Source organism: Actinia tenebrosa, unplaced genomic scaffold (assembly GCF_029948245.1).
Source record: "Actinia tenebrosa isolate PJP-AT-01 unplaced genomic scaffold, QUT_ActTen_1.0 PGA_scaffold3__52_contigs__length_22856419, whole genome shotgun sequence".
Taxonomy (NCBI): domain Eukaryota; kingdom Metazoa; phylum Cnidaria; class Anthozoa; order Actiniaria; family Actiniidae; genus Actinia; species Actinia tenebrosa.
Genome location: NW_028292580.1, coordinates 510819 through 537572, shown reverse-complemented (window position 1 = coordinate 537572; position 26754 = coordinate 510819). Strand labels below are relative to the sequence as shown.

At 38.4% G+C, this 26754-nt stretch overlaps 4 protein-coding genes across 4 annotated transcripts; 3 read left to right on the top strand and 1 right to left on the bottom strand.

The window, feature by feature from the left end:
• The first annotated feature begins 212 nt into the window (after positions 1-212).
• Positions 213-4405, top strand: LOC148907525 (uncharacterized). Its single transcript, XM_089035288.1, has 5 exons — positions 213-303; positions 530-649; positions 944-1026; positions 1231-2292; positions 2439-4405. The coding sequence occupies exons 1-5, from the start codon at positions 213-215 to the stop codon at positions 4344-4346; spliced, it is 3264 nt and encodes a 1087-aa protein (XP_088891414.1). The 3' UTR covers positions 4347-4405.
• Positions 4406-18433: 14028 nt separating this feature from the next.
• LOC148907523 (uncharacterized) lies at positions 18434-24718 on the top strand. Its single transcript, XM_089034763.1, has 12 exons — positions 18434-19097; positions 19168-19383; positions 19522-19705; positions 19847-20060; positions 20196-20553; positions 20704-20901; positions 21048-21234; positions 23186-23434; positions 23596-23767; positions 24038-24183; positions 24255-24449; positions 24520-24718. Exons 1-12 carry the CDS (start codon positions 18735-18737, stop codon positions 24672-24674), a joined length of 2637 nt encoding a protein of 878 aa, XP_088890889.1. The 5' UTR covers positions 18434-18734; the 3' UTR covers positions 24675-24718.
• Positions 21783-23164, top strand: LOC148907524 (uncharacterized). The gene is made up of 5 exons (XM_089035147.1): positions 21783-22024; positions 22186-22357; positions 22627-22772; positions 22844-23038; positions 23109-23164. The coding sequence occupies exons 2-5, from the start codon at positions 22323-22325 to the stop codon at positions 23162-23164; spliced, it is 432 nt and encodes a 143-aa protein (XP_088891273.1). The 5' UTR covers positions 21783-22024; positions 22186-22322.
• Positions 24228-26194, bottom strand: LOC148907522 (uncharacterized). Its single transcript, XM_089034762.1, has 3 exons — positions 25654-26194; positions 25200-25460; positions 24228-24911 (listed from the first exon to the last, which is right to left on the bottom strand). Exons 1-3 carry the CDS (start codon positions 26112-26114, stop codon positions 24737-24739), a joined length of 897 nt encoding a protein of 298 aa, XP_088890888.1. The 5' UTR covers positions 26115-26194; the 3' UTR covers positions 24228-24736.
• Positions 26195-26754: the final 560 nt, after the last annotated feature.

Genomic DNA, 26754 nt, shown 5'->3' with positions numbered 1-26754 from the left:
ATGTGGCCATTCTCCAATAACCATATAAATCTGGTTATAGAATATTTATAACACCTACTAACAATATCAGGAAAAATTTTTTTGGGTTTTTTTACAAGGTATATTGAAGGTAGGTCGGAACGCTTTTGCGGCAAATTGCAGTAATCTTTGGGTGTCTCCGCACGTGCTAGAACAGGAATTAATTTAATAAATTTATCTTAAACAAAACATAAATGTTGGCGTTAGATCAAGTCATGGACGTGAATGCTTGTTCTTTTCAAGCTATTGTAGGTGGTCAATGTGGGTTTGACTCAAAGGATAGAAGTAGATCGGTGGAAGTTCTCCCTTTACTAAATTGCAAACGAAATATTGATTCTCACAAGAGGTATTTTTCTGTAAATGACGTCGAGACCGAAGTTGAACTAATACTAGCAAGAGCGTCTCTATTCGAACAACCCCGAAAACGTAGAGAAACTTCTCATCTGTCCTTTTCATCGTGCATCGCTTGGTGTCAGCTGGAAGCATCGTTCTTCTAAATGTTGTATTCCAGTCAGTCTATCTCAGCACAGTGCAAACGTGAACAAAAAGCCGAAGGCAGATAGAGGTTTGAGCAAGTGTGATTCTCAGACTGTTCTCAAGGAAACAGGCATTTTCCTTGCTGTTGGTTCAGGTGAGTTCGTCTTTAATCTTACTAGCGGTGTTTTGGCCATGGCAAGTTAATTTTAAGACTTGGGAGTGGGTAAAACACAAAATCGTAAATTTTCATTTTTCCCTATTTTGTTGGGCTACCTGTGGATTTGGCTGGAATTTTCGCGCCAAAACGCAAGTGCATTCCCCTTCAACTCTAGTAGTCTCACTATGCCCAAAATTATATTGAAATAAACTTACTAACTAAGACGAAGAGATGAGTGAAAAAACATAGGTAATTGAATAGTTGTTAACCGTTATGTCTCTTTGTTTTTAGGTGTATGTTCGAAATGCCGGAAGCTACTGGGGGACGTAGTACTTGAACGGGAAGTCACTCTGCAAATGAAGGATATGCGTTTGGTTAGTAATGATCTTTCAAGTGTAGCATTCCCTTATAGGCTGTATTTGGGAATATCCCGGCCCCCTCCCCAGTTGCGTGTCATTCCAAAATAAATCAAAAGCAGCTGGTATCATTTCATTATTTTGCTGATGATTTTAGCGCGAAATCCTGTATTATAATGTATTCGATTTGTTGAGAACTTGGTGCTAATTTTTCCCATTTAGGACGACCTCTCATCTAAAAACCTTCCACTTGATAAGGGTGTGCCAGAACAATTTCTTTCGCCCGCAGACTCTTCCTATGTCTTCGAGACACCAGGGGGAAGCCTCTTCTCTCCTCCAGAAGTGATCGAAAGCTCGACTATCTCAGCTTATCGCCAAAGCAGGACTCGTATGCGGGTAGCTCCACTGGAAAAAATGAATGATTTTCTAGACAGCAAAGAAATCAGTCCAGTTAGATACCCTCTCAAGATACCATGGGATGAAGCAAGTGAAAGGACGCGGCGTTGCCACTTACGTAAGACCCAGAAGGCAATAGTAGCTGTACTCGAAGAAGTGGCACCAAATCAATCCGCTCAATTGTGGCAGTCTTTAGTGGAATCACAACCCTTGCCATGTGAAAAAGAGAAAGAAGGAGACGACATTGATTCAGCGCTTATGGCGGCTTTAGCAGAATGCTACCAGCATGCAAGTACGTGGACAACTAGGCGACAAATCCTCTCAATAATGGCTGATAAGGCGACATTTGGTGCACTGAAGACGTGGATCCCAGAGCTAACTAGGTATCGTTTTAGTGTTGCCAGAAAACATGCACTGCTCCATGGTAGAGGTGTTCCACCACCACCGTCATCGCAGACCAGAATGCTTGTCTCCCAAAGTCAACTCGATCACTTCCTGGACTTTATAACCAGTCCGTATGTCGTTCAAGATTTGCCATTTGGGGAAAAATCCATCAAGCTTTCAACAAAAGACGTTGTGAAAGTACCCAATGTGATACGTATGTTGATTCCGGAGTCAATCGTTAAGCAGTATTTATCTTATGCTGAAGAATGCGGCTTCAAACCACTTAGCCGAAGAACACTTCTAAGGATCCTGTCAGTTTGTTCAGCTTCAGAAAGAAAATCTTTGCAGTGCCTGGATTACATCAGTTCCGCCGGTGCTCAAGCTTTCGACGATCTCTGCAGCGTTACGGAAAGGCTTGGAGACGAGTTTATGGGAATGTCATGGGCCAAAGAGCAGAAAGAGAAACTGAAGAATGCAAAACGCTACCTTAAAAGCGACTACAAGGTAATTAATTGTATACTTTAAATAAAATTGAACCGAGTGGATCAGGGAACATCAAGATAATATTTTGCCTTAGTGGGATGACATTGTGTACAATCAATTGATTCAATTAAACGAAGTATAAAATAGTTTTGTGCTGTTTCCAATAGGTTCATGTGGCAAAGGAATCGAGCATTCCTGATCATTGTAGAAAGTATGCATTAAGTGACCCTAAAGACAAGGATTACCAATCGTTATGTACTACTCACGACCACCTGGATACCTGCGACCGCTGTGATGCGCTCTCTTCTGTCTTGGGAGAAATAGATCGGGCACTGGCTAAGATTTCAGATACAAATATAACAGTTGACACGAAAGAAGAGCTTACCTTTACTGTGGATCAAGGAAAACGAAACGTTTTTGCATGGAAAGCTCACCTCCTGCGAAGTATCAACCAGGATGAAGCACGACTCGACCTCATCCAAGGTTTAGATGACACATCCGTGTTGCTTGTCCAGGATTGGGCAATGAAATTCATCCCACAAAAATACAGAGAGAGTCAGAGAGACTGGTATGGGAAACGTGGAATGTCTTGGCATGTCACTGTTGCTACTCGTAGAAAATCCCAGCAACTTGAAATGATGACCTTCGTCCATGTGTTTCAGACATGTAGCCAAGACAGCTATGCCGTGTTGGCTGTTATGTCAGACGTCATTAAGAAACTCAAGACGATTATGCCACTCCTTAAGACCGTGTACTACAGTGGCGTAACCATGGTAGGAGCAACTCACATTAGTCAAATCCATGGTCTTTCGATTAAGCGCATGGACTTCTCTGACCCACAAGGTGGAAAAGGGGCTTGCGACCGAAAGACAGCCAACATCAAGACCCACATGAAAATCCATTTGAACCAAGGAAATGACATTGAAAACGCTCCTCAAATGGTCGACGCTATGAAGTCATCAAATGGCGTACATGGGCTAAGTGTAACGTTGTGTGATTCTTTGGTAGCCCCAAGTCCCCTCTTAGAAGTCAAGCTTGATGGAGTAAGCTCCTTGTCGGATATTGAGTACGAAAAGAAGTTTTTACGAGTTTGGAAGGCATATGGCATTGGATCAGGCAAAAAGATTGTAATAAGTAGTTTGGATGTTGCAAAAGAGGCTCATATCCCTAGCTTGTCAACTAGCTTAGATGACGAAGTTTCTGACAAATTTTCAAGTGCCAAATCAAGAATCAAAGCCATTCCCAAGTCAACATCGAGCACTACCAGTGTTACGGAGGAGGATGCTTCGCAGGATACAGTTTGTGCCCAACTGTTTTCATGTCCAGAGGAGGGCTGTATTAAATCATATCAAAGAATGTCTTCCTTACAGCAGCACCTGGATTGGGGGAAACACGAACGCTCCCTAGAGCGCGAAACTGTCCTCGACAAAGCTGTTCATGGATATGCAGTAAGACTGGAAGAGCAATTTACTAGCGTACAAGTGCAACAACTACCCGAGGGGAACACGACCATAAGAAAATCAGCCGCATTGCCAATGGGATGGGCGCTTAAAGCACACACAAAAAGATCAAGATTTTCTGATAAGCAGAAACAATACTTAACGAGTAAATTCAACATTGGAGAGACCACAGGGCAAAAAGTAAGCGCAGCATCAGTTGCCAAAGCCATGATGACTGCAAGAGACGATGGAAACCGCTTATTCACAAGTGCAGAATTCCTTACGAGCCAACAGATCTCCAGCTTCTTTTCCCGACTAGCATCTAAACGATCATTACAAGACCATGTAGAGGATGATTCTGAAGATGAAAGCGAAAGCCGAGAAGCCGAAAAGAGACTCAGTCAATTAAGAGATGAAGTGGTAAATGAAATTGTGCCAAAACACCCCATATGTTATGACAATTATAATTTGTGCGAGCTGGGAGAAAAATCAAAGCTGTCCACCTTTGGAATAGCAATGCTACGAGAAATCTGTGACCATTTCAACCTACCAACCGAAGACATTAAGCTAAAAAGAAAAGCTCCGTATGTAACAAAACTTGAGGGCCTTTTGAAGATGTGTAGCTGCCAAGCCTGATTTTATTTATGTCATTACTACCGTAAAATCTCGGCTATATTTATGCTAGCAGCTGCGAAAATTAAAGTTGGTATTTAGCGTTTATCAGGCCGAAAAATGAAAAATGCATAATCATATATCGGCATAAAAGAGATTGGCATGTCAAATAAAGCCGCACTACTAAACCAGTGTCAACGCGTGAACGGGTGTTACTTTCACTTAACATAGAGTTTAATAAATGAAATAAAAATAAACCTGATCAGAAAAATAATATTTTTCCTTAATGGCTCTCGACACCATATATGCATTATATAGTTTATTTATAAATAAAACGGAACTGATTGCAGTATGCAGATTTCCAGTAAAAAAATGTTACTGAGCTGGACACAAGGTTTAGACACCGTGAAAATATTGCGTTTGCTTGTCGTCACGGGAAAACAGCGTAGAAATAAAAAGACGATCTATTCCTCTCTCTTTAAGATATATTTCTCATTTAATTGGTGTAGATAGATGATTTAGGTACAAAGTTTTATAGTTTTGGTACTAATAGGGCACGTAAAGTGATATACGGCGAATGTAAACAAGTCCGTAATTTGCATAATTAGGTCGCATTTAGTGGAAAATTTCTCAGAATATATTGCCTAATTTTTAAGCGCTTGTAAAAAAACCCAAAAAAATTTTTCCTGATAGTGTTAGTAGGTGTTATAAATATTCTATAACCAGATTTATATGGTTATTGGAGAATGGCCACATATAGAAAAGCTATTTTAAAATCTGAGCTAAAACCAAGTCCATCAGTACGGCGAAAAGTTCCCTCACAAAAAAGTGTTTCTACTCTTTAAAATTTATTGAATTTTAGCGCTAAACCGATATGGATAGAGCGTTAAATATGCAATCTATCACAATTGGGTGAGAGATTGCCTATAAATTAGCTGCTTTATTACTGAGAAAACGTTTTTGTGGCCCTAGCGTTATCGCTGGTACGGCTACTATTTTTACACCAGCAACAAGCTGAAATCGTTTTTCTCGATTTTTTCGCGAATATTTTCATAAATTGACAAATAAACCCCAACACGTTTCTAAACTCACTAAAACCTTTCTACAAACCAAAAACGAAGGTATTTGATTTTTTGACTGTGGCCGCGAATTTTTGATTTTGCTCGATTTTTCTGGGCATTGGCTCTTAATAGCCTGGATAAGTGGTCCCCCCTAAAAAAGTCTCATTGCAGGCTAAGCTGTAATAACAGTTTAGCTGGCTATGCTTTTGTGAATATAATTATATATGCTATATATAAATAACGCTGTGTCTATATGACCGGCAGCCGGTCAGGGTCTTCAAATTACTAAATGGCCGGCAGTCGATAATTTTTATTTATATCTAGCTAGAAATATAACCAATTGCTTCCAAACTACTCCAACTTTATTTCTTTAGCCCAAGCGAACCCGAAAAACGTTTTAGATCTCATATTTTACTTTTCGCCGATACCCGGCATAGAATACGAAGCCATGAATTCAGTGGGCTGACTTAGTGAAATCAATACACGACTGCCAGCTAAATAAAACACGAATTCCTAAATGACCGGCAGTCAAAAAATGCACATTTTCCTAAACCAATCGCTTCCAAACTACTCCAACTTTATTCTTTTAGCCCAGGCGAACCCGAAAAACGTTTGAGATCTCATATTTTACTTTTCGTCGATGCCCGGCATAGAATACGAAGCCATGAATTCAGTGGGCTGACTTAGTGAAATCAATACACGACTGCCGGCTAAATAAAACACGAATTCCTAAATGACCGGCAGTCAAAAAATGCACATTTTCCTAAACCAATCGCTTCCAAACTACTCCAACTTTATTCTTTTAGCCCAGGCGAACCCGAAAAACGTTTTAGATCTCATATTTTACTTTTCGCCGATGCCCGGCATAGAATACGAAGCCATGAATTCAGTGGGCAGACTTAGTGAAATCAATACACGACTGCCGGCTAAATAAAACACGAATTCCTAAATGACCGGCAGTCAAAAAATGCACATTTTCCTAAACCAATCGCTTCCAAACTACTCCAACTTTATTCTTTTAGCCCAGGCGAACCCGAAAAACGTTTGAGATTTCATATTTTACTTTTCGTCGATGCCCGGCATAGAATACGAAGCCATGAATTCAGTGGGCTGACTTAGTGAAATCAATACACGACTGCCAGCTAAATAAAACACGAATTCCTAAATGACCGGCAGTCAAAAAATGCACATTTTCCTAAACCAATCGCTTCCAAACTACTCCAACTTTATTCTTTTAGCCCAGGCGAACCCGAAAAACGTTTGAGATCTCATATTTTACTTTTCGTCGATGCCCGGCATAGAATACGAAGCCATGAATTCAGTGGGCAGACTTAGTGAAATCAATACACGACTGCCGGCTAAATAAAACACGAATTCCTAAATGACCGGCAGTCAAAAAATGCACATTTTCCTAAACCAATCGCTTCCAAACTACTCCAACTTTATTCTTTTAGCCCAGGCAAACCCGAAAAACGTTTGAATAAAAAAAATATTCAAAAAAATCAAAAAATCAAATCAAAAATCACAAACGCGTCTTTTTGGAGTAAGGCGGAACTCTTGACTGCCGGCCAGGGTCATCAAATTACTAAATGGCCGGTAGTCTAGAATTTTTTATATTTATTCAAAACAACTTTTAGATTAACAAAACCTTATTTTAAGAATTACCAGGCATTTTTTCACAACCCTGAGCTATTAGAATACGAAGCCGATTTAGTTAAAAGTTAACTAAACTTTTTGCACAGTTCGGAGGGATGGAAGGAAAGAAAGATTTGATTGGGCGGCAGGTTAATAACAATAATAATTTCAAGGAAGGAACACACTAGTTTTGTTGTTGTTGTTGTTCCTATTGTTGTAATAAAGGCCCAAAATGCAATGCAATGTCAGTGCAGCGTGACAGCGCAGGAAAGCGTGACTATATTGACAGCTTTTGACGACCTTGTCATTGATGTATTCGCGCGAAAGATCCGCACGTGTGGTTGAATTCATAACTAAGAGAGCAAAGCGACTTTCTTCTTCAAACAAGGATGTCAGCAAAAAGAGGTGAGTAATAGACATTTCTAATATATGAACAAGTAGATCTTGTATGTTTTGATATACATATAGCTAGTTTTCGATAAGAAAATCATTTTGTTCGGCATGCGGCGAATTTACAAATATTTTGGATTGAAATGATTTGAAATAATTTCAGGTTTGTCCATGGATACAAAGCTTCAGGTTAGTAGTACATGAATTTTTGGGGGCTACAGGGAATAACGCGATGGCAAATGGCATGTGTTCATTACTACTCATTTCAGAAGTCTATTCTCCCGTTTCGGGTTTCCATGCTAATCAAGAAATTATTTTTTCCTAAGTATTTCTGTATTGGATAACATGGAGACCTATTAAATATCAACTTAAAAGTTACTAATTAATCCTGTTTATTAATATAATCGGACACTAACCTATATATATGGAATGAATTCATAGGAAGCGTAAATTCGAACGGAAATAAATGTTAAATCCTTCGATGGAGTAATTTAAAAGGTCCGAAATATTTCTTCCTTCTCTTATCGCCTCGCCCTCCCTCCTTCCCCCATCCTTTTCCCTTCCTCACTTGTTTTATGATTTCTCTCATTGTAGGACATACTTAAGAACGATAAATTTGAAGCAATAACTCGGTTGGAAACAGCTAGTCTAGAGTATCCTCAGATACTTTACAGCCATAAGCAACGTCTTTGTAAAAAGCTTCCAAATTTTCTAACAGAGGTGTGTTCCATGGTCAACATGCCCTCCTGGTCGGCTTGCGAGCAAATGAAAGACCTTTGCTGCAAGGGGAAATTCCCAGCTATTTCCTGTGAATTAGGAACATTCACAGTCCATTCGCTTTCCCAGTTGATTAGAATACACGATCTCCGTGACGTCAAGAGCAAAGTAATTAGTGAGCAAAAGTGGCTCTCTAAACAGATCAATGTTCCAAATGAAGCCTGTTCCATTTCAAAAGAGCTTGCTAAAGTTTTTACCGATAAGATCTTTCATACACCAGATGGAAGTAGCGTTCTGGATAATAACAGCTATATCCTTGCATCCGATTTGGCAACAGTTGCTGGAAATGGATGGGTTCACTTCAGCATTATGCTGGGCATAGCTGAAATCCTCAATCGTCAAAGCTGTTAAACAAGTGCACTGATGGTCAATGATTTGGTTATGATGAATGAAGATAATCTGAACGACTACGTCGATACCCATATCAGTCCTACCGTCAAATATTTGATTCTCTTTGCAAATGTCGGGAAAACTGGCAACGGGGATTTTTTTTTCAGCAATCCAGGGCAAAAAGGCAATCACTGGACTTTGATTTATATTGACCTCACAGTAAACAAGTGGTTTTACTGCGACCCAGCTTCCTGGAACATGCCGGCCAAGATCAAGGGTGTCTTATTACCCATTGTGCAAGCAGTTTATGGGAAAGTCCATACCAGAAGAAAGCCTTTCAAAGGTATTCAACAGGCTCACGTGCACAGCGAAAAAGCCCCATACAAATACACGAGAAGTTGCCTAAAAAACATGCCTTTGCAAACGTGTGCGAATATATGTGGAGTTGCAGTGGCCGTCATGGGAGGTATTGCATGTAACGCTCCTACACTATGGAAAGATGTTTTCCTAAATCGGCATGGCACCCTTTCATCTGGTCTGACCTGGTTGATGTCTCCGTCTAGCCATTCAGATTTTTTAAGGCACATCATCATCTCATGGCTCTTGACAAATTCGATCTCTTTGTCAGTCATGGGAATAGTGCAAGAGAAAGTGCCGCCTCCATCTGCATCCCCTGTTGTTAGCAGTCTGAGTGCGCGTACTAAATTCAAGGCCCCAGATGTCGTGATAATTCCAGACGATGATTTGCCTGAAGATGATGTTGATGAACGTGAAATACAGGAAGAGACGCAGGGATGGCAAACAGTAAAAAGAGGACGTAAGAATGTAGCAGCAGCGGCCAAAACCAGACCTAAGAGAAAAAGGATGGGAATTGATGATGTAGCATGGAAGGAAGTGTCGACAGCGAAGACAGCGAAAGCGAGTGAAGAAAAGACAGCGGAAGCAAGTGAAGAAGACGAGAGCGCAGAGAACGAGACAACTGAAGCAAACGAAGAAGATGAGACAACGGAGGTGAGTGAACAGGATGAGGCACAGGAAGAGAATGCAGAAGAAATAGAAGATGCAGTTGATGGAGGAGCGACTGGAGAGGAAGACTGGAACGGTTCTGACGCCGAAGGAGCTGACGGCAAAAAAGGAAAGGAAAGTGACAAAGGAAAGGTTAATAAAGCAAGTAAAGTGTTCTTTGTGGGTCAAAAATTTGGCAGTTTGAAGGAACTTAATGAGATAAAGAGTACTTACGAAGAGACTAATTTTTGTGAACTGTGGAAAAGAGACGTCAGAACTTTGTCAACTGCAGCGAAGCATGTACCTAAAAGAGTAGCCGTTGCTAATCAAGAACTTACATACTATTCTTTAAGACTGAGCTGCAAATTTGGTGGTAGAGGGGTGGGAGCTAGAGAGCAAAGGAAACGGAAAACAAAGTCATTCCGACAAGGATGTCCATTTGACGTATACATTGTTTTGTCGGCAGATGGCCAGCACCTTCAGGTAAACCGTGTGGTCACAGATCATAACCATATCCTCAAGCAAGCAATCTATGAGCACCTACCCCGCCAACGAGCTGCGCACAATAAAGCCCACGCAAAGGATATCGAGGATGCGATCAAGCTGCAAGCAAATCCAAAACTTATTAAACAAAAAATTGAATCTACTACTGGTCAAAAGGTAACGCTGAAAGATATTTCGAATATAAAGCAAAATTCAAAAAAAGATATGAACAAAAATAATCTTGAAGGAGTTATAGCTTATCTGAAGCACCAACCGGGCTCTCTCACAGATGTTGTGGTTGATGAGGAAAACAATTTCAAGGCTCTATTTTATCAGGATGCTTACATGCAAAATATGTTTAATCATTTCCCTGAAATTCTCCTGGTAGATGCAACGTACAAGTTGTTAGAGTTACGGATGCCTGTTTATTTGCTCATGTGCATAGACGGCGATGGATTGAGTGAAGTAGCTGCGATGTTCATTTCAGCAGAAGAAACAAAGGCAGTAATACAGGCATCCGTTGAGCTCTTCAAAAAGCACAACACGAATTGGAGCAGAACTGCTGTTGTAATGTCTGATAAAGATTTTAATGAACGCGATACCTTCGCAGCCTGCTTCCCGACCGCCACCTTGAATATCTGCCTCTATCATACTTTGAGGTCATTTAGAAGGGAAATTACATGTGAAAAGATGGGTATTACATCCGCCGAACGGCTGAGAGTACTGGAGATTATTTCCTCTTTAGCACACTCCAAGACTACCGGCGAATACGAAAGAAACCTTGCTTTTCTGAAGACCACTAACATTAAAAGTGTTATCGATTACTTTCTCTTAAACTGGCACCCCATAAAGGAGCAATGGGTAACTGGCTTCAACTGCCCACAACATAATATTATGTACGTACTGGGGCGTAGACTTGCCCCAAGTCGACTTCTCTTGCTTCCCGGTGTGTTTTTAGATTCGAGCGAAGCGAGCGAGCGACTAAGTCGCGAGAGATCGACTTGTCGAACTTGCAGGATATTGATTTGCGTTTCCCTCCATTTCCGAAGTACAGGAGTATCGGCTTTCAGGGGCGGAGCTAAATGATTGCAGTTTTCGTTTATTTGTTTCTTCATGTTATATGTGGAGCAGCAAAACATGGTTTATATAATTGTTGATGCTATAATTCCAAGACTGTTGAAAGGATAGCGATATCTCCAGCGTCGAAACAAAAAAACATGCTTTCTTTGCGCCAATGAATTTCCGAACAATGATTATAGACGGAAATTGTTTAATGGCCAGAGAAAATCCAAACACTGTCTAAATCAGGAACCTCTGGTGGGGACAACATTTGGAAGCGACACTATCCCCACAGATATAATTTGTAGAAAGTGCGCAGACAAGAATGAAACCCTGGGAAACAAGATTAAAGATGTTAGAGCGGTTATGAAAACTTCCATTCACCAAAGAGGCTGTGTCGTGATGGTGCTGAAGAATCAACACGCTCTAATAAGAGTGCTCTTGTTCCAATTTCATCTGAACTGCCCACAGAAATTGGAATTTTAAGAACAAGAGATTCTTGGTCACAAACGTCATCTGTTACGCCTGACGACGAAGAAACCAGATCGTCGAGGTTGGTACTGTAATCAAAATATGCTTTAATTTAAAGCGTGCGTATGCTTACGCACTACCGAGTTCTGTCCTTAATTTCTTAAGGGATCATTGCTTCTTTCTTTAAAAATTCAATCATTTCTCGAAGTAAATACCAAATATTTGAAGTGTGGATGGCATGCAGGGAAAAATATTTATATTGATGAGATAAAAAAATTACAGAATGGAAAATGCTTGTACGGTTTTTATGCACTTGTTAATGCGCATCAGAATACTTACTCGTTCGTTTTCTGATACTTCTCAGCTCGTGCATTTTCCATTAAGTAATCTCTATATGTGTGATTTGCCGCTAGTTTTTAAAAACTGCTTTTAGTGCAACTACAGAAGGTGACTGGTTTTTGACAGCATTTGCATGATTGTGGCTCCAGTGCATTCAGATACTATTTCAAAAAATGATAGCTCAGTCTCTTGAAAGAGTTGCTCTGAAATATCACAATCAAGGCCGACAAAACACAGCAAGGTTAACAAACCCAAAACCATACAAAGCAGATTACTTTGTATAGGTAACAAGATGATTTCGATTTCAATTTGGAATTAATTTGCACGAGTTTGTTTTTCAAAAGGTACGTAACGCTAACAAATTCAACCAAATTAGATAGAAAAAAGACGTGTTGGAAAAAATGCACGAAGCGAAGAACTTGTTTGTTTTGCGTTTATTTTTGTCAAAAATTGGTTTACGAAATAAAGTTTTATTTACAAAACAGGAAAAAAATATGAATAACAAAGATTACTTTTGATCTTTAAAAAGTAAAAACATGTTTAGAAATCATTTTTTTCATCTTTATGACTTTAAATATTCTGACATTTTTTGAGAAAACAAGCACATTGCAAAGAAATTTTGTAAAACTTACATAAATCATCAAATATCCTCTTTTTTCAACTCCTAAACACTCAAACGAAAGTTGAATAAGCTGCTTTTTTTTGTACAGAAGTATTATTTACCTCTTTACAGATAAGTAGGCTAAAGCTCTTGAAGTTTCAACATCGAGTTTCAAAGTCTCTCGCTTCAACTTTCACTTCAAGTGACCTTGAACAGCTATAAAATGGCCTGACTGATGTTTTCTTTCCTTCTTAATTCTCAAATAACAAGCAGCGAGTTCTCCTTTTGCCATTCTCAACCTTTTTGCTGGTTTTCAGCTGAAGCTTGAATTTTTAGCATTTTTTAATTCATTTTTAAGATGAAAATCCGCCACCTTGAATTTTCTGAGAACTTCCAGAGAGGGAAGGCTGTTCTGTTGCTATGGCAACTGCTATAATCTGATTGGCTAATTCAATTTCTATTGCTTTTTAGCCAATCAGAATCCTGAAAATATTAAATCTGCATTAGTATTTCAGTTTTTTGCACTGGTATTTAATTTTTTGCACTGGTATTTCATTTGAACTGCACCTGCTGTCAGCCTGTCAAGAATTTAGAATTTTTTTAATGTATATTATTAGGCCATAAATTGCATTTAGACCAAAACGAAAAGCTAGTAATGTATGGTTGCACAAGCGTCCTAGCAGTAGATTGATACAGTAGTCAATTATTGGCTATTGCGTCAATGCCCGTCAAGAACAACATCGAGATTTGTGAATCACTTTTTAGTTAATTAATATAAGTTCATAACAATAATAATGACCAAGCCGCTTCAGTGAAGCCATGATACATTTATCAACTACAGTATTTACTGTAATTATTATTAATTATTATAGAATATTTATCTATTACAATTATTCAGACCCAATATAGTTGAAGATATTCTACAAACTGTAAAAGAACCGACTAGACAAGGGACTACGGGGATGCAAGAGTTGATCAACAGTTTTAGTTCAAGTTCATTTCTCGGCAGTAAATCTAATAGAATCAACTTGGAACTTTATTATTTTCCTATTTCTTTTTCTTTGGTTTGTAATCAGTCGTTTTATTGACTCTTGTCAAGTCAAGTTGAAAAAATGCCTTTTCCCGCCTTTTCAAATTATGATAATTTGAAGAGGAACTTTTTTATTAAGGGGGAGGGGAAAGGATGATGGCTAGGACGTTTATTCGGGTAAAATGTCCATGTATGTTCTAATACAGTAAAACCCACTGTATGTGATATTCTCAGATAGAGGACGTGTCACAGAGTACATTACGGTGTTACAAAAGAAAATCGCTTCAATCGTGTATGACAACTTTAGAGTGCATTGCACCTGGTCCGTCACAGGCTCTGTTTGAACTCATTTGTAAACAAGATAAAGATGATAAAGATGAACATGTTTTTGAATCACCTCAAGATGAACTTATTCAAAAGTTAATAACTCTCTATCTAGTCGTCTAGAAATGCTTTCGTTATTTCTTCAAGATTACTCGACACTCGGCAGTTGAAGGCAATGATATCAGAAATAACCACTTGGCGAATTGATGAAGCCTGCAAGGTATGTGTAAATCTCACTTTTAGACATCTCCTCTGTTGGGCTCCCTCTGTTCTCAGTTCGTTAATACTTCGTCGTGGTGAAACTATTGAGCAGGATCTTTATTTCACTGCTACTGTATTCTGCGTTCATAATGTATGGCAGAGAGTGCAGAGGATTTTTTTACAGTAAGAAAATTATATGATCCCCCTTGTAATAAAGGGGGAAATGTGCAACCTCCTAGAATAGGCCTAAAAATTGTCACATTCATCCTAAACTAAGGATGTCAGTCTCCAAAAAATAATCAGAATTCCCCCCAAAACTCATTTAAAAAATTTCTGATTCCCGACAAATATCACCTGTATTTCACAATTTATTTTAAATGTTTTTATTCTGTTCAAGTATCAGAATCCTTGTTCTCCAAGTTCGATGTGAAACAAAGAATAACATCCCCTTATCATCCACAATCAAATGGTTTAAATGAAAGAACAAACCAGTCGATTAAAAGGTACTAAAAAATATGAAATAAACTGTGCAATATTTAACAAACATGTATTCTAATACATCCAAATATATGATCGAATTAGACTGATAAATCAGCAACAGACTCTTCTCAACTCGTTTTTTCCAGGACATTGAGAAAAGTAATGGATGACAATGAGGATATGTGGGATGAGTATGTAGAAGGTGCTCTATTTACTATATATACCAATGTATCTACTACCACTAAATATAGTCCCTTTTACATGATGTTGGGTAGACATCCTAGGCTTCCATTGGAAGAGGAAAAGCAAGACAAGGATCTTCAAGAGTCTGATCTCAATAAGATACTTGAAAAGTTAAATAGCAATGATGCAGTTTCCTCACACATTGAAGCCATGTGCAAGCTGCAAGAAGAGCTTTTTCCTGTGGTAGAAACCAATATAAAGGTGGCCCAGGAAAAGCAAAAAGCACAGTACCAGACAAGAGTAGGGCAAGTAAAATGGCCATTTAAAACAGGGGATATGGTGCTTAGGAGGAATATGATACAAAAAAAATATATAGGGACATAAGATGGAGGATCAATGGCTTGGGCCATATATAGTTTTGCAATTCAATACTGAAAAGGGGGTGTGTAGGCTCGTTAATAGTAATGGAAAGCAAATAGCAATTCAAATCAACATTAAACAGCTTAAGCCATACATAACCCCATGCCAACCAACTACCATGGGCAGTCAACTCCCCAGTCCCCAAACTACCACGGCCAGTCAAGTCCCCAGTCCAACAACTACCATGGTCAGTCAAGTCCCCTGTCCGCCAACTACCATACCCAGTCAAGTCTCCAGTGCGGCAACCAACAGTCTATTGGTGTCATTCATAAATCTCGGTTTATCTTAACTTCTAAAGCCAAGTTATCTTTATATTATTCTCATATTTGTCCACACATATAATATTTCAATATAATCTGGTCTAGCACCTACCCATCAACTCTGAATAGGGTTCTGTTACTCCAAAAACGAGTAGTTCGTATAATGCAGAATATTGTAGTCATACTAAACCTTTATTTCATCGTTATAAATTTTAGATATCTTTGATTTGAATACCTTTCCATTGCCATTTTTATGTATTTGTATCACAACAATCTTCTCCCTTCTTGTTTCAATAACTTATTTGCCACCAGTTCACAAATTCATCATTACAATACCAGAATATCTAAAAACTATAGATCACACTTGTGTCGAACAAATAGAAAATATTCTAGTCTTGTATAACGCACCAAAAATATGGAATAATCTTCCAATCCGTGAAAGAAAGTGGCAATTGAGATTTCTACCAAAAATTCAGCTATTTTCGAAATTTCAAATTTTGAAGTTCACTTGTTTTTAAGGTTTTGACTCAATTCAATAGCTTTAAATTTGAAAATTCATACTCCTTTTACAAATTTCCGGCCCTGAGCAATAATGTGAAATTTTTCAGCATTTTTAAAATGGTGGTTGGGAATTCAACGCCTATTTCCATTTGATGGATAAAATAGATATTGATATCGTTTTGATCAGCCACGCTTTCCTTGTGCCTTAATAAAATAAAATAAATCAAATCAAACCAAGTCCAGTCAGGACCACTGTTCACAAACAACCACACCCAGTCAAGCCTTCAGTCCAGCAACCAAGTCCAGTCAAGTCCACTCTTCACAAACAACCACACCCAGTCAAACCCCAGTCCAGCCACTAGGTCCAGTAAAGTCTCTAATCCAGCCACTAAGCCCAGTAAAGTCCCAAGTCCAGCCACGAAGTCCAGTCAAGTCCCAAGTCCATCAGACACCAAGTTCAGTCAAATTTCCACCCTAACAGATGTCACTTCATGGGATGACAAAATTGGATCACTAGAAGAAAGTGATATAGCCAGCTTTTTACGAAAGTAAAAAAGGAACTTGAGGATATCAAGGCTGGCAATGGAAACAACTGGCGTTTTGACTTATACCAGACAGGTAAAAGTGAGAATAAACCAGAGCTTCGACATAAAGACCTTCCATTTCATGTTTAAATTTGGAAAGAACACTGATGAACACCATGATATTGTGCTTTAGCAACTGCGTCTGAGTTTTCCAGCTGCAAATAATGAGTGCATACTGAAAGTTGTCTTTCCAGAGGTTTTCATACGTATGAGAGAGGTTTTAGGTATCCCACTTAGTGAAGCTGTAAAGTATCTAAAGTTTGGACAAAAAAAGAATAAAATCAAAGAAGCGTCAACTGCCACTAGATCTCAAGACCACCACCAATGTTCCCAAAGCCAAAGAGAACTAAAACTTCAGAGGAAGAGGAATGTATCATCACAGGGGTAACAAAGATGAGCAAAGAGTCACAGCACAAAATGAAAAATCCTGAATATCATATGACAGTGATCGAAAAACAATTTTAAAGAATGGATGTTCGACACATATACACATTGGGAAAGCAAAAAATTTGTTGAAAGAAAAACATCCCCATATCCAGGGCCTGCAATCAACAACACTAGGCATTGTTGGGCAATTTGATGTGGTACGTGGTGAATTCGTACAAATTCTTCACACTGATTCATACCTGGCTGTGTGCCAGTATATCAACCTGGAAAAACCAAATGTTGTAAACATTTATGTGTAAATTACAATGGAATAAAAATGTCCACAAAAAAGCAGATTGCCTCCTTGCTACACACTCCCTCTGATGAAATCATATTGCAAGTGCAGCCAGTAACCAAGCAAAACAATGGTTTTGACTGTGGAGCATTTTCAATTGCAGTTGCAGTTGCTTTATGTAATGGTGTTGATTCGTCAACCTTAAACTTCAGAAGGAGATATCAGGAGTCATCTGTGGCATTGAGAGCAAGGAAATGCTTCCCACGGTTTCTTCAAGTTCAATAAATTATCCAACTGAACCAATGAAAACTGTGAGAAAATTAAAATATTACTGTACTTGCCGACTTCCATACTCAAGCAAAGACGATATGGTTGAGTGTGTAAGCTGTGCAAAATGGTACCACAAGGAATGCCAACATCGTGGAGCCGTAGGGTAATTCGCGACCATTTTGCCGTGGTAAACAAAATTGCACCCCACGTACTCCACAAAGACTTGATTTGATTGACGGCTGAAAATCGCCAATCGCCAAACGCAACACTGAAGTTGGCGGGCGTGGCAATGCATACAGTGGTAATCTATCAGACACTACACCTGTACAAAAAATTTATACCTCCATTCCTCGCCCACTTTACCCTGAAGTGAAAGCACATAGTCTGGTCACCAATGGTCTGCGTCAGGAAAAAAGATGGTAATCTTAGACTCTATGTAGACTTTCGTCAGTTGAATAGCAAAACTGTGCCTGACAGACATCCACTACCACGTGTACAAGAGTCTCTTGGCAATCTCGGAGGAAACTCTTGGTTTTCTCTTTTGGACCAGGGTAAAGCACACCGTTCAGAATTGACAGTCAAGAACAATGCACAAAGAACTATGAATTAATGATTTGCACGAGAATGTATGCAAATTACGTTAAAAAAAGTTCAGTTGAATCATAACATCAGCGAGTAAAGTTGAAAATTAAATCCAAGGAACGTTCTGGAACACATACCATCAGGGAACACTTCATCCAAACTGTTGCCACCTTACCGCATTTATTACTCCATGGGGACTGTACGAGTGGCTCCGGATCCCCTTCGGGTTAACAAATGTACCAGCATGCTTTCAAAGATTCATGGAACAATGTTTGGAGGGATTGCGTGACCAAATTTGCATCCCTTGAACATTTGAGTACTGTGTTGCAGCTATTACAATCTTATGGTGTGAAGTTACTGCTAAAGTTGATAGCATTGCCTCTCACTTACAGAGTGTTGAAGGTAACCAACCTAGCAACTAAGAGAAGATCAAAGAGCTGATAGAGACATTAAAGTGCACCTACACCCTATTTTTTTCTGATCTGGAGTAAAACTTTAAGGCACAAAAAGCAGATTTGTGGAAAAATTTTTTAGATCCATCAAAACGGGAATTTTTGGTGCTCTGTCAAAGATTGAAAAATTGACCATTTTAGCCGAAGTAAGTGAACCATGGCCGTAATTACAGAGGAGATTGGGGCGAGCGGTGTGTGACGTCACCACAGGCCAACACAACCAAAGATTACCACAGATTCTATACAGATTTTTCTAGACTATTCGCTTGCTTTTATCAAATTTCTTAAATACGTTTTATTTCCAAACGCTAAAATGCCCAACAAATGTGTAGTTTGGGGATGTAGCAACGTTCCAAATATTCCTGAAGGGATTGCCCTTCATAGTATTCCGTATTTTAATGATGAAAGACCCGAGGCCAAGAAGCGAAGGACTAGATGGATAAAGTTTGTAAAGGTGAAGCGTGCAAAGTGGGAGCCTACAAGGAACTCGTGCATATGTTCTGTGCATTTTAGAGTAGAATCATTTGAGCGAAGATTTACAACTCTTGCTACCTTGGGAAAACCGGCCATCCCTCGACTGAAACGAGACAGTTTTGGAGTGAATGTTTACCCCACGCTACATGCTGGTCAACTAGACTCGCCAAAGAAACAGCAAACATATCGCAATCGAAGAAAGGTAAAAAACTCAGCTAAAACATTTACTGCAACCTTCTTATGAAACTAATAAAGTGTATTTTTCGTGATAGACTTTAAGAGAATCATTAAAAAATGCCACCGTGTCGACTGCTGCTTCTAAAAGCGTCCCCAGTAGTACTGCACATCAAGATCATCATGATGACGCCACTGTCGAAGACCCTGGTACAACTGAACCAGTCAGCGAGCCTGAGCCTATGCTCTTGCCTGTGGCACAAAGAGAAGAGGTTTTAGAAGTTGCTCCTGTCTCTAATACTGAAGATATTACGGTGATTATTATTACAACTTAGTCTTATGGGCTTTATTACTCATATGTTTTGAACACGAGTCATTGTTTATGGTAGAGTAAGGATGATTGTTTACATAATACAGTGTAGCTCAATCGACTATCGATTTTCTTTCACCAGAGTGCCGAGAACAGGGAGGACGAAAATGTCGATTTCATGGAAACGGAGGAGACATCGAGTACTAGAGACCCTACGACTGGTGAAGCCAAATGGCAAAAAGAAAGGAGACTGCTGAGAAACCAAGTAATATCCCTGAGATCACACCTGAGGAAAAGGAAGCTTGAATGCAGAAGGCTTACAAGACGTAAGTAATGTAGCTAGTCCTTATAAGTATGTGTGATTTTATAAGTGACAAACATTCTTAGGGTTCCTAGAAGGATATATTATACTAATATGTATTTGTGAACCTAATACTTGAAATCTTTATAAATATTATTATTATCAGGCCTTAAGAATAACAAAACGAAAAACAAGGCAACTCAGACAGTGGGTGACTCAGTTCCTCAAGAAGAAAGTGTAACTGATTCAGAGTGGGATTACGACAGTGATGACCAAAGCGAGGAGGAAGTAACAGAAGAAGAACCAGATGACAGCTATGAAACACAGTCAGAGGAGTCAGCAAATGAATCTGAGGATGATATAGAAAATTCAGCTCACAGGTGTGTTTTTCCCCTCTCTACTTTATAATGTTCATGTTTACTAATGCCATGTACAACATAATGTAGCTGCACTTCATGATACTGCTAATATACCCATTTAATATTTTTAACACATATCACATATACTTATTTCAGGGTTCAATTGAATGACACCAATCTGCGATCAGAGCCAAAGTTCATTGTTTTTCTGTCCCAGCTGTTATTGCTGTTCAAGTTTTGTCACTGTTGCAAAAGTGATAACCCCCTGGTAGAAGTGAGCCAAGTTGGGACAGAAGTTGTAATAAAAACTGCCTGCAGCAACCCAAAGTGTCTAAAGAGGGAAAATGTCTGGCACAGTCAACCAGTGATACCAGGTTGGGGTGTACCAGCAGGGAACTTTCTCCTTTGCATGGCAATCCTTTTGGCTGGGGGATCAATCTCCAAAATATCAAAAATCTTTGCACACATGGGTCTTGGTTGTGTGTCGATGACTACGTTCTTTAAACATCAAAGAGTGAGTGTTGGTATTATATATTGTACTATGTTTGTCATAGGTAGTTTATAATGATAATGGTACAATCAGTTAAGATAAACAAACAAATGCATCTTCTGATCGAAGATGGAGAAGAAATAGCATTATATGGATTTTGTATTTTATTTGCAGACCAAGCTGTTCCCTGCAATACATATGTACTGGAAAAGCTACCAGAAGAAGATGCTTGACAACATAAAGTCCATGGGCAGTGGTGTTGTACTAGCAGGTGATGGACGGCATGACAGCATGGGGCACAGTGCAAAATATGGTGCATATACCATGTTTTGTTGCACTGTCCCCATGATTATACATTTTGCATTAATTCAGGTGAGACATGAACTTTATCAGTAGGACTCTCTTTTGAACCATCTATAATAAAAATAGCAGTTAATATCAATTACTGCCATCTTTATTTTTCATGAACCACAAATTTTGTTTCAGCAAACAAATATTTTTTATTTCATTGCCCGCAGAGGAACCAAGTGGGAAATAGTCCTGCAATGGAGTTTGAAGGCTTCAAACAATGCATGGATTACCTAATAGGATATGGGATTGTGATCTTAACATTTATATCTGACCGACACACTGGTATTGCTTGTCACATGAAGAAGGTGTTGACAAACATTGTCCACTACTTTGATTTATGGCACCTTAAGAAAAGTGAGTTATGAGTGACTTCATTATTGCTTTGATTTGTATGCAAATGACCAATATACAGTATATGCAGAATAGTTAGTGTGATTACTATATCCAGGGTAACTTGATAAACTAGAATTATTAGCCAATCATATGGTAGCATTAAGTTCGAAATTCTTACCGGTCAATTTTATACAATTGGCCACGGTTTCATTAGCCGCACTGTAATATTAAACCTGTCAGTGATTTATTATTATGAAACCGTTATTGCAATGAGTAGATATAGAGCATACTTGCCCTGACGCATGAAAAGTTTATATATAATCCTGAAGCAAGATGATTTTTTACCACCCGTTACTAGACTATAGTCCTTTTCACTTTGTTTATGTTCACTAACTATGACTATTGTTCCTGTATTCTCTAAGGAATCAAAAGTTTTGATGTGAAAGAATTTTAAAAACTATTATGGCATAGAGTCGGGGGTAAAATATCATCTCGCTTTAGGCTTATTAGATTTGAATACATGTGCACTACCACTACATGTAGATTAATTTTATGCATTTCAGAAATCAGGAAATCCTCACAAAAATTTCTAAAGAAAAGCATTATGAAGAAGTAAAGGAGTGGATAAAGCCCTGTGAGAGGCATCTGTACTGGAGTGCCACATCTACTTCAAATGGTTCTGGTACTGTGATCTGGGCAAAGTTTAAATCTTTTCTCAGTCACATAGTGAATGTTCACAATAGCCTAGATGATCCAATTTTTAACAAGTGCAATCATGGGATACTTCAACCCAGACGTTGGTTATCTAAAGGTACATTTTGCATAATGTATTCTATTTGGCTTTAAGTTTCATAAAGTCCAAACTAAACTATTGTCATCTTGTGTAAAGTTCTCACCCAAGAAGTAAGCAGGAGTGTAAGATTATTAATCTCAAAATTTAAAACACTTTCTAAGCTACCTTTTTTTCTTTAGGGTCAGAGGTGTATGAAAAAATTTGTAAAGCCTTGACAAAAGATTCTCTGAAAAAGGGTATCCAGCAAGCTTCCCCTTGGGCGCAGACCAGTTGCTTGGAAGGATTCCATTCCCTCATCAATCAGTTTGCTCCCAAAATGATTGCATATTCATATGTTGGAATGTATTGCCGGTTTGTATTTAGAATTTTAGCGAGAAACCTGATTGATAAATAAGATCACCAAATTTGGGTTATATATGTAAAAAAATATGAATAGGACGCCCAAACAAAAATAGATTGCTTTCTAGAGACACGAAAATATCTTTGAAATAAAGAGAGTTTGAAAAACATATATGCCATAGGATTCAATTTTAGATAACTTGGGAGTCCAATGAACCCCAAAGGTAAAACCCTGTCAAATCCAACTGCATATGTTTAAAATTTGGATATTTTCTTTTCAGACACATTCTTGCTGCTATGCATTTCAACCTTAATCTTCGGAGAGAGGTAGAAACAACGGGAGGCAACAACAGACAAAAGGTGGTTTATCCCAAGTTCAAAAATGGAGAAGCCACGATAAGGGATGTCAGAGTAAAACCAGACTATGGTAGGCTATGTGTTGTGCTTCAAGGGTTACATTTTTGTCACTCATAATTTTAAACTCAATTTTTATTATAGGTTACGTGGAAGAAATTTTCCAGACGTTCATGAATTCATCAAAAGAAGACTTGACTGCTGCACAAGATGAATTAAGACAGATGACCCCAGCACCAATGAATTCAATGCTGGAGAAGCAGCCAAGAGAGGAGGCTCTTCAAAAGCACTTGCACAGGAAAAGCATTGTGGTTGAGGATGTTCCTCCTACTTGTGCAGGTACTTTTTACATCTTAGCTAAATTTATAAATTTTATATTACTTATACATTTTTAATATTTTTTCTTTAGATGTCCCTGAACAAAACCAACTAACAAGTAGAGAACATGCCAAGAGAGCCCCATGAGATTAATTTTATGCATTTCAGAAATCAGGAAAGTCCTCACAAAAATTTCTAAAGAAAAGCATTATGAAGAAGTAAAGGAGTGGATAAAGCCCTGTGAGAGGCATCTGTACTGGAGTGCCACATCTACTTCAAATGGTTCTGGTACTGTGATCTGGGCAAAGTTTAAATCTTTTCTCAGTCACATAGTGAATGTTCACAATAGCCTAGATGATCCAATTTTTAACAAGTGCAATCATGGGATACTTCAACCCAGACGTTGGTTATCTAAAGGTACATTTTGCATAATGTATTCTATTTGGCTTTAAGTTTCATAAAGTCCAAACTAAACTATTGTCATCTTGTGTAAAGTTCTCACCCAAGAAGTAAGCAGGAGTGTAAGATTATTAATCTCAAAATTTAAAACACTTTCTAAGCTACCTTTTTTTCTTTAGGGTCAGAGGTGTATGAAAAAATTTGTAAAGCCTTGACAAAAGATTCTCTGAAAAAGGGTATCCAGCAAGCTTCCCCTTGGGCGCAGACCAGTTGCTTGGAAGGATTCCATTCCCTCATCAATCAGTTTGCTCCCAAAATGATTGCATATTCATATGTTGGAATGTATTGCCGGTTTGTATTTAGAATTTTAGCGAGAAACCTGATTGATAAATAAGATCACCAAATTTGGGTTATATATGTAAAAAAAATATGAATAGGACGCCCAAACAAAAATAGATTGCTTTCTAGAGACACGAAAATATCTTTGAAATAAAGAGAGTTTGAAAAACATATATGCCATAGGATTCAATTTTAGATAACTTGGGAGTCCAATGAACCCCAAAGGTAAAACCCTGTCAAATCCAACTGCATATGTTTAAAATTTGGATATTTTCTTTTCAGACACATTCTTGCTGCTATGCATTTCAACCTTAATCTTCGGAGAGAGGTAGAAACAACGGGAGGCAACAACAGACAAAAGGTGGTTTATCCCAAGTTCAAAAATGGAGAAGCCACGATAAGGGATGTCAGAGTAAAACCAGACTATGGTAGGCTATGTGTTGTGCTTCAAGGGTTACATTTTTGTCACTCATAATTTTAAACTCAATTTTTATTATAGGTTACGTGGAAGAAATTTTCCAGACGTTCATGAATTCATCAAAAGAAGACTTGACTGCTGCACAAGATGAATTAAGACAGATGACCCCAGCACCAATGAATTCAATGCTGGAGAAGCAGCCAAGAGAGGAGGCTCTTCAAAAGCACTTGCACAGGAAAAGCATTGTGGTTGAGGATGTTCCTCCTACTTGTGCAGGTACTTTTTACATCTTAGCTAAATTTATAAATTTTATATTACTTATACATTTTTAATATTTTTTCTTTAGATGTCCCTGAACAAAACCAACTAACAAGTAGAGAACATGCCAAGAGAGCCCCACATTGCAGCCTATGCAAAAATCCTATGAAAGGACACAAGAATGTCATTGACTGTCCAAAAAACCAAAGAAATTTAAAAAAACATCGACTATTAAAACACTAAATTGTTTCATCTACAAAATTTGTATTAAATACTTTTTATTTTTATATCTTGTCATTGTGCAGTCAAACTAAAGGCTCAAGATCCATTTCAAACCCACTGTGTAGTTCATCTTCAGAAATTCTGAAACATTCTCTGATGCGTGTGTAAGCACAGGCTGGTAGTGGAATTCGTCTCTTGTATCCCAAATACCCATGCACTAGTCTTGTGAACTCCCTATATGCAATGCTACGAAGGAAGCTGGAATGTCAATAATGAATCAGTTTAGTGTGTGATTACAACAAAATTATGATCAATAACTAATGAATATAAAATAGTTTGATTTATTAAGGTAATTTCATGAGTTTGGGGGTTGGTTCACTGCAAAAATTATCATATCCCATGCAATCCTTGGAATTAATGTCGAGAAGGACAAACTGCTTTATAAAAATATTTTTGGCATATTTAACTTTTTATTGATAAGGTTTTTTCATAATTTCTTTGGTTAAAGTATAATGTGTACATAAAGAAGCCACAAATTCAGCTTACCTTTCCTCTGATCCTGATTGTTGATATCTTTTCCGATCTCTGGTTTTGTACTTATCAGCTGCTAGCTTAAGACTCCATTTTTGGAGACATACTGCTGAGAAGCCAGGATGTTCGGTTATGCAGTTCAGCTCGGCATTTTCATCAAGGTCTTGAAGGACTTCTTGAGAATGGAGAGCTTCGTCGCATCCGTCGAGTTCTTTGCAGCAATAGCATTCGCTTATATTTACTAGCATCTCAGTAGAGCAATTGCCACACTTGCACCTTCAAAACAAACAGTAAAAACACGAATGTTCAATGTACACGTAACAAGAAACTGTAAAGCTTACAAAAGTCGCAATCTTGGTTAGTGTCATCCTCGAGCTCATTCAAAAACATTGTTTACGGTTTGGCGAAACCGCTCTCGCATTATAAATTCACGGGGCGCTTTTATGTTTCAATAGCACAGAAAACTCACCATTCGCTTACTACGCTAACGGCAGTCAATCGTTTGTGAAGCATTTCCTCAATCTTGGCATTTTCTCGTTCAGTATTTTCATACTGTCTCGTCCATTCTTCGTCTGCCAGAGGTTCTCCTGAATGATGCCCTTCGTACCACTCAGAGGTATCATCATTTCCTTCGACTGACAAATATTCTCCTGAATCGGACTGCTCAGAACAGTCAAAACATTCGTCCTCAACATCGTATTCATCTTGTAAGTCAAAAGATGTCTCTAGATCAGAGTTATCAGAGTCCATCTTCACGAATTTGTCTTCAAAAATCTCTTGTGTTTCAAAAGTACTCGATCTGTTTACTAACTTTCGTGCACCAAGCAACAAGTCATGGCCTGGGGTGACGTCACACTCGGACCCAGACTCCCGCTTTGATTCTGCGGTAATGGACCACGCATTTCGTATTTTTAAAACAATTTTTCGCATTCAATTTTTTTTTCAAATGTGACCGAAATACCACAAAACATTTTAAAAAGTTCCGTACAAACAGTTAAGAATATTAAAAAAATAGGGTGTAGGTGCACTTTAATAGAATCATTGAATGCAAGATGAGGGGCAGATACCCTGCTAAACAGGAAAGGAGAGGAGAAACAGCTACCACCAGACAGTTAATGCGTCATTGGAGTAAACTCACATTTGATAGTAATAACATATTGAAACGTAAACGAGGTGAGACATTACAAATTGTACTACCAAAGAAGTATCATAAAACAGTCCTCCAACAGCTACATGATGATAAGGGTCATCTTGGTACTAATCCAGTGCTTCACCTGGTACGAGACAGGATATGAAGGCCCCACATACAAATAGATGTAGAAATGTACTGTACTAAAGTTTGTAAGTGTCTTAATTAAGCAAAGAAAGCATATAAGCGTATTAGTAATGAGCATAAAACTCCGGAATACATGGATGAGCTGCTACCATGATCGAGTTACAAGATTTTCTAATCTAAACTTTATATGTCGCATAAAAGGAAAAGGAGAACTTACACTATAATAACGATCATTGAATGGAACTCACTTAATATCCAAATCAGAGAGAGCGGGTCACTGTCTAGATTTAAAAC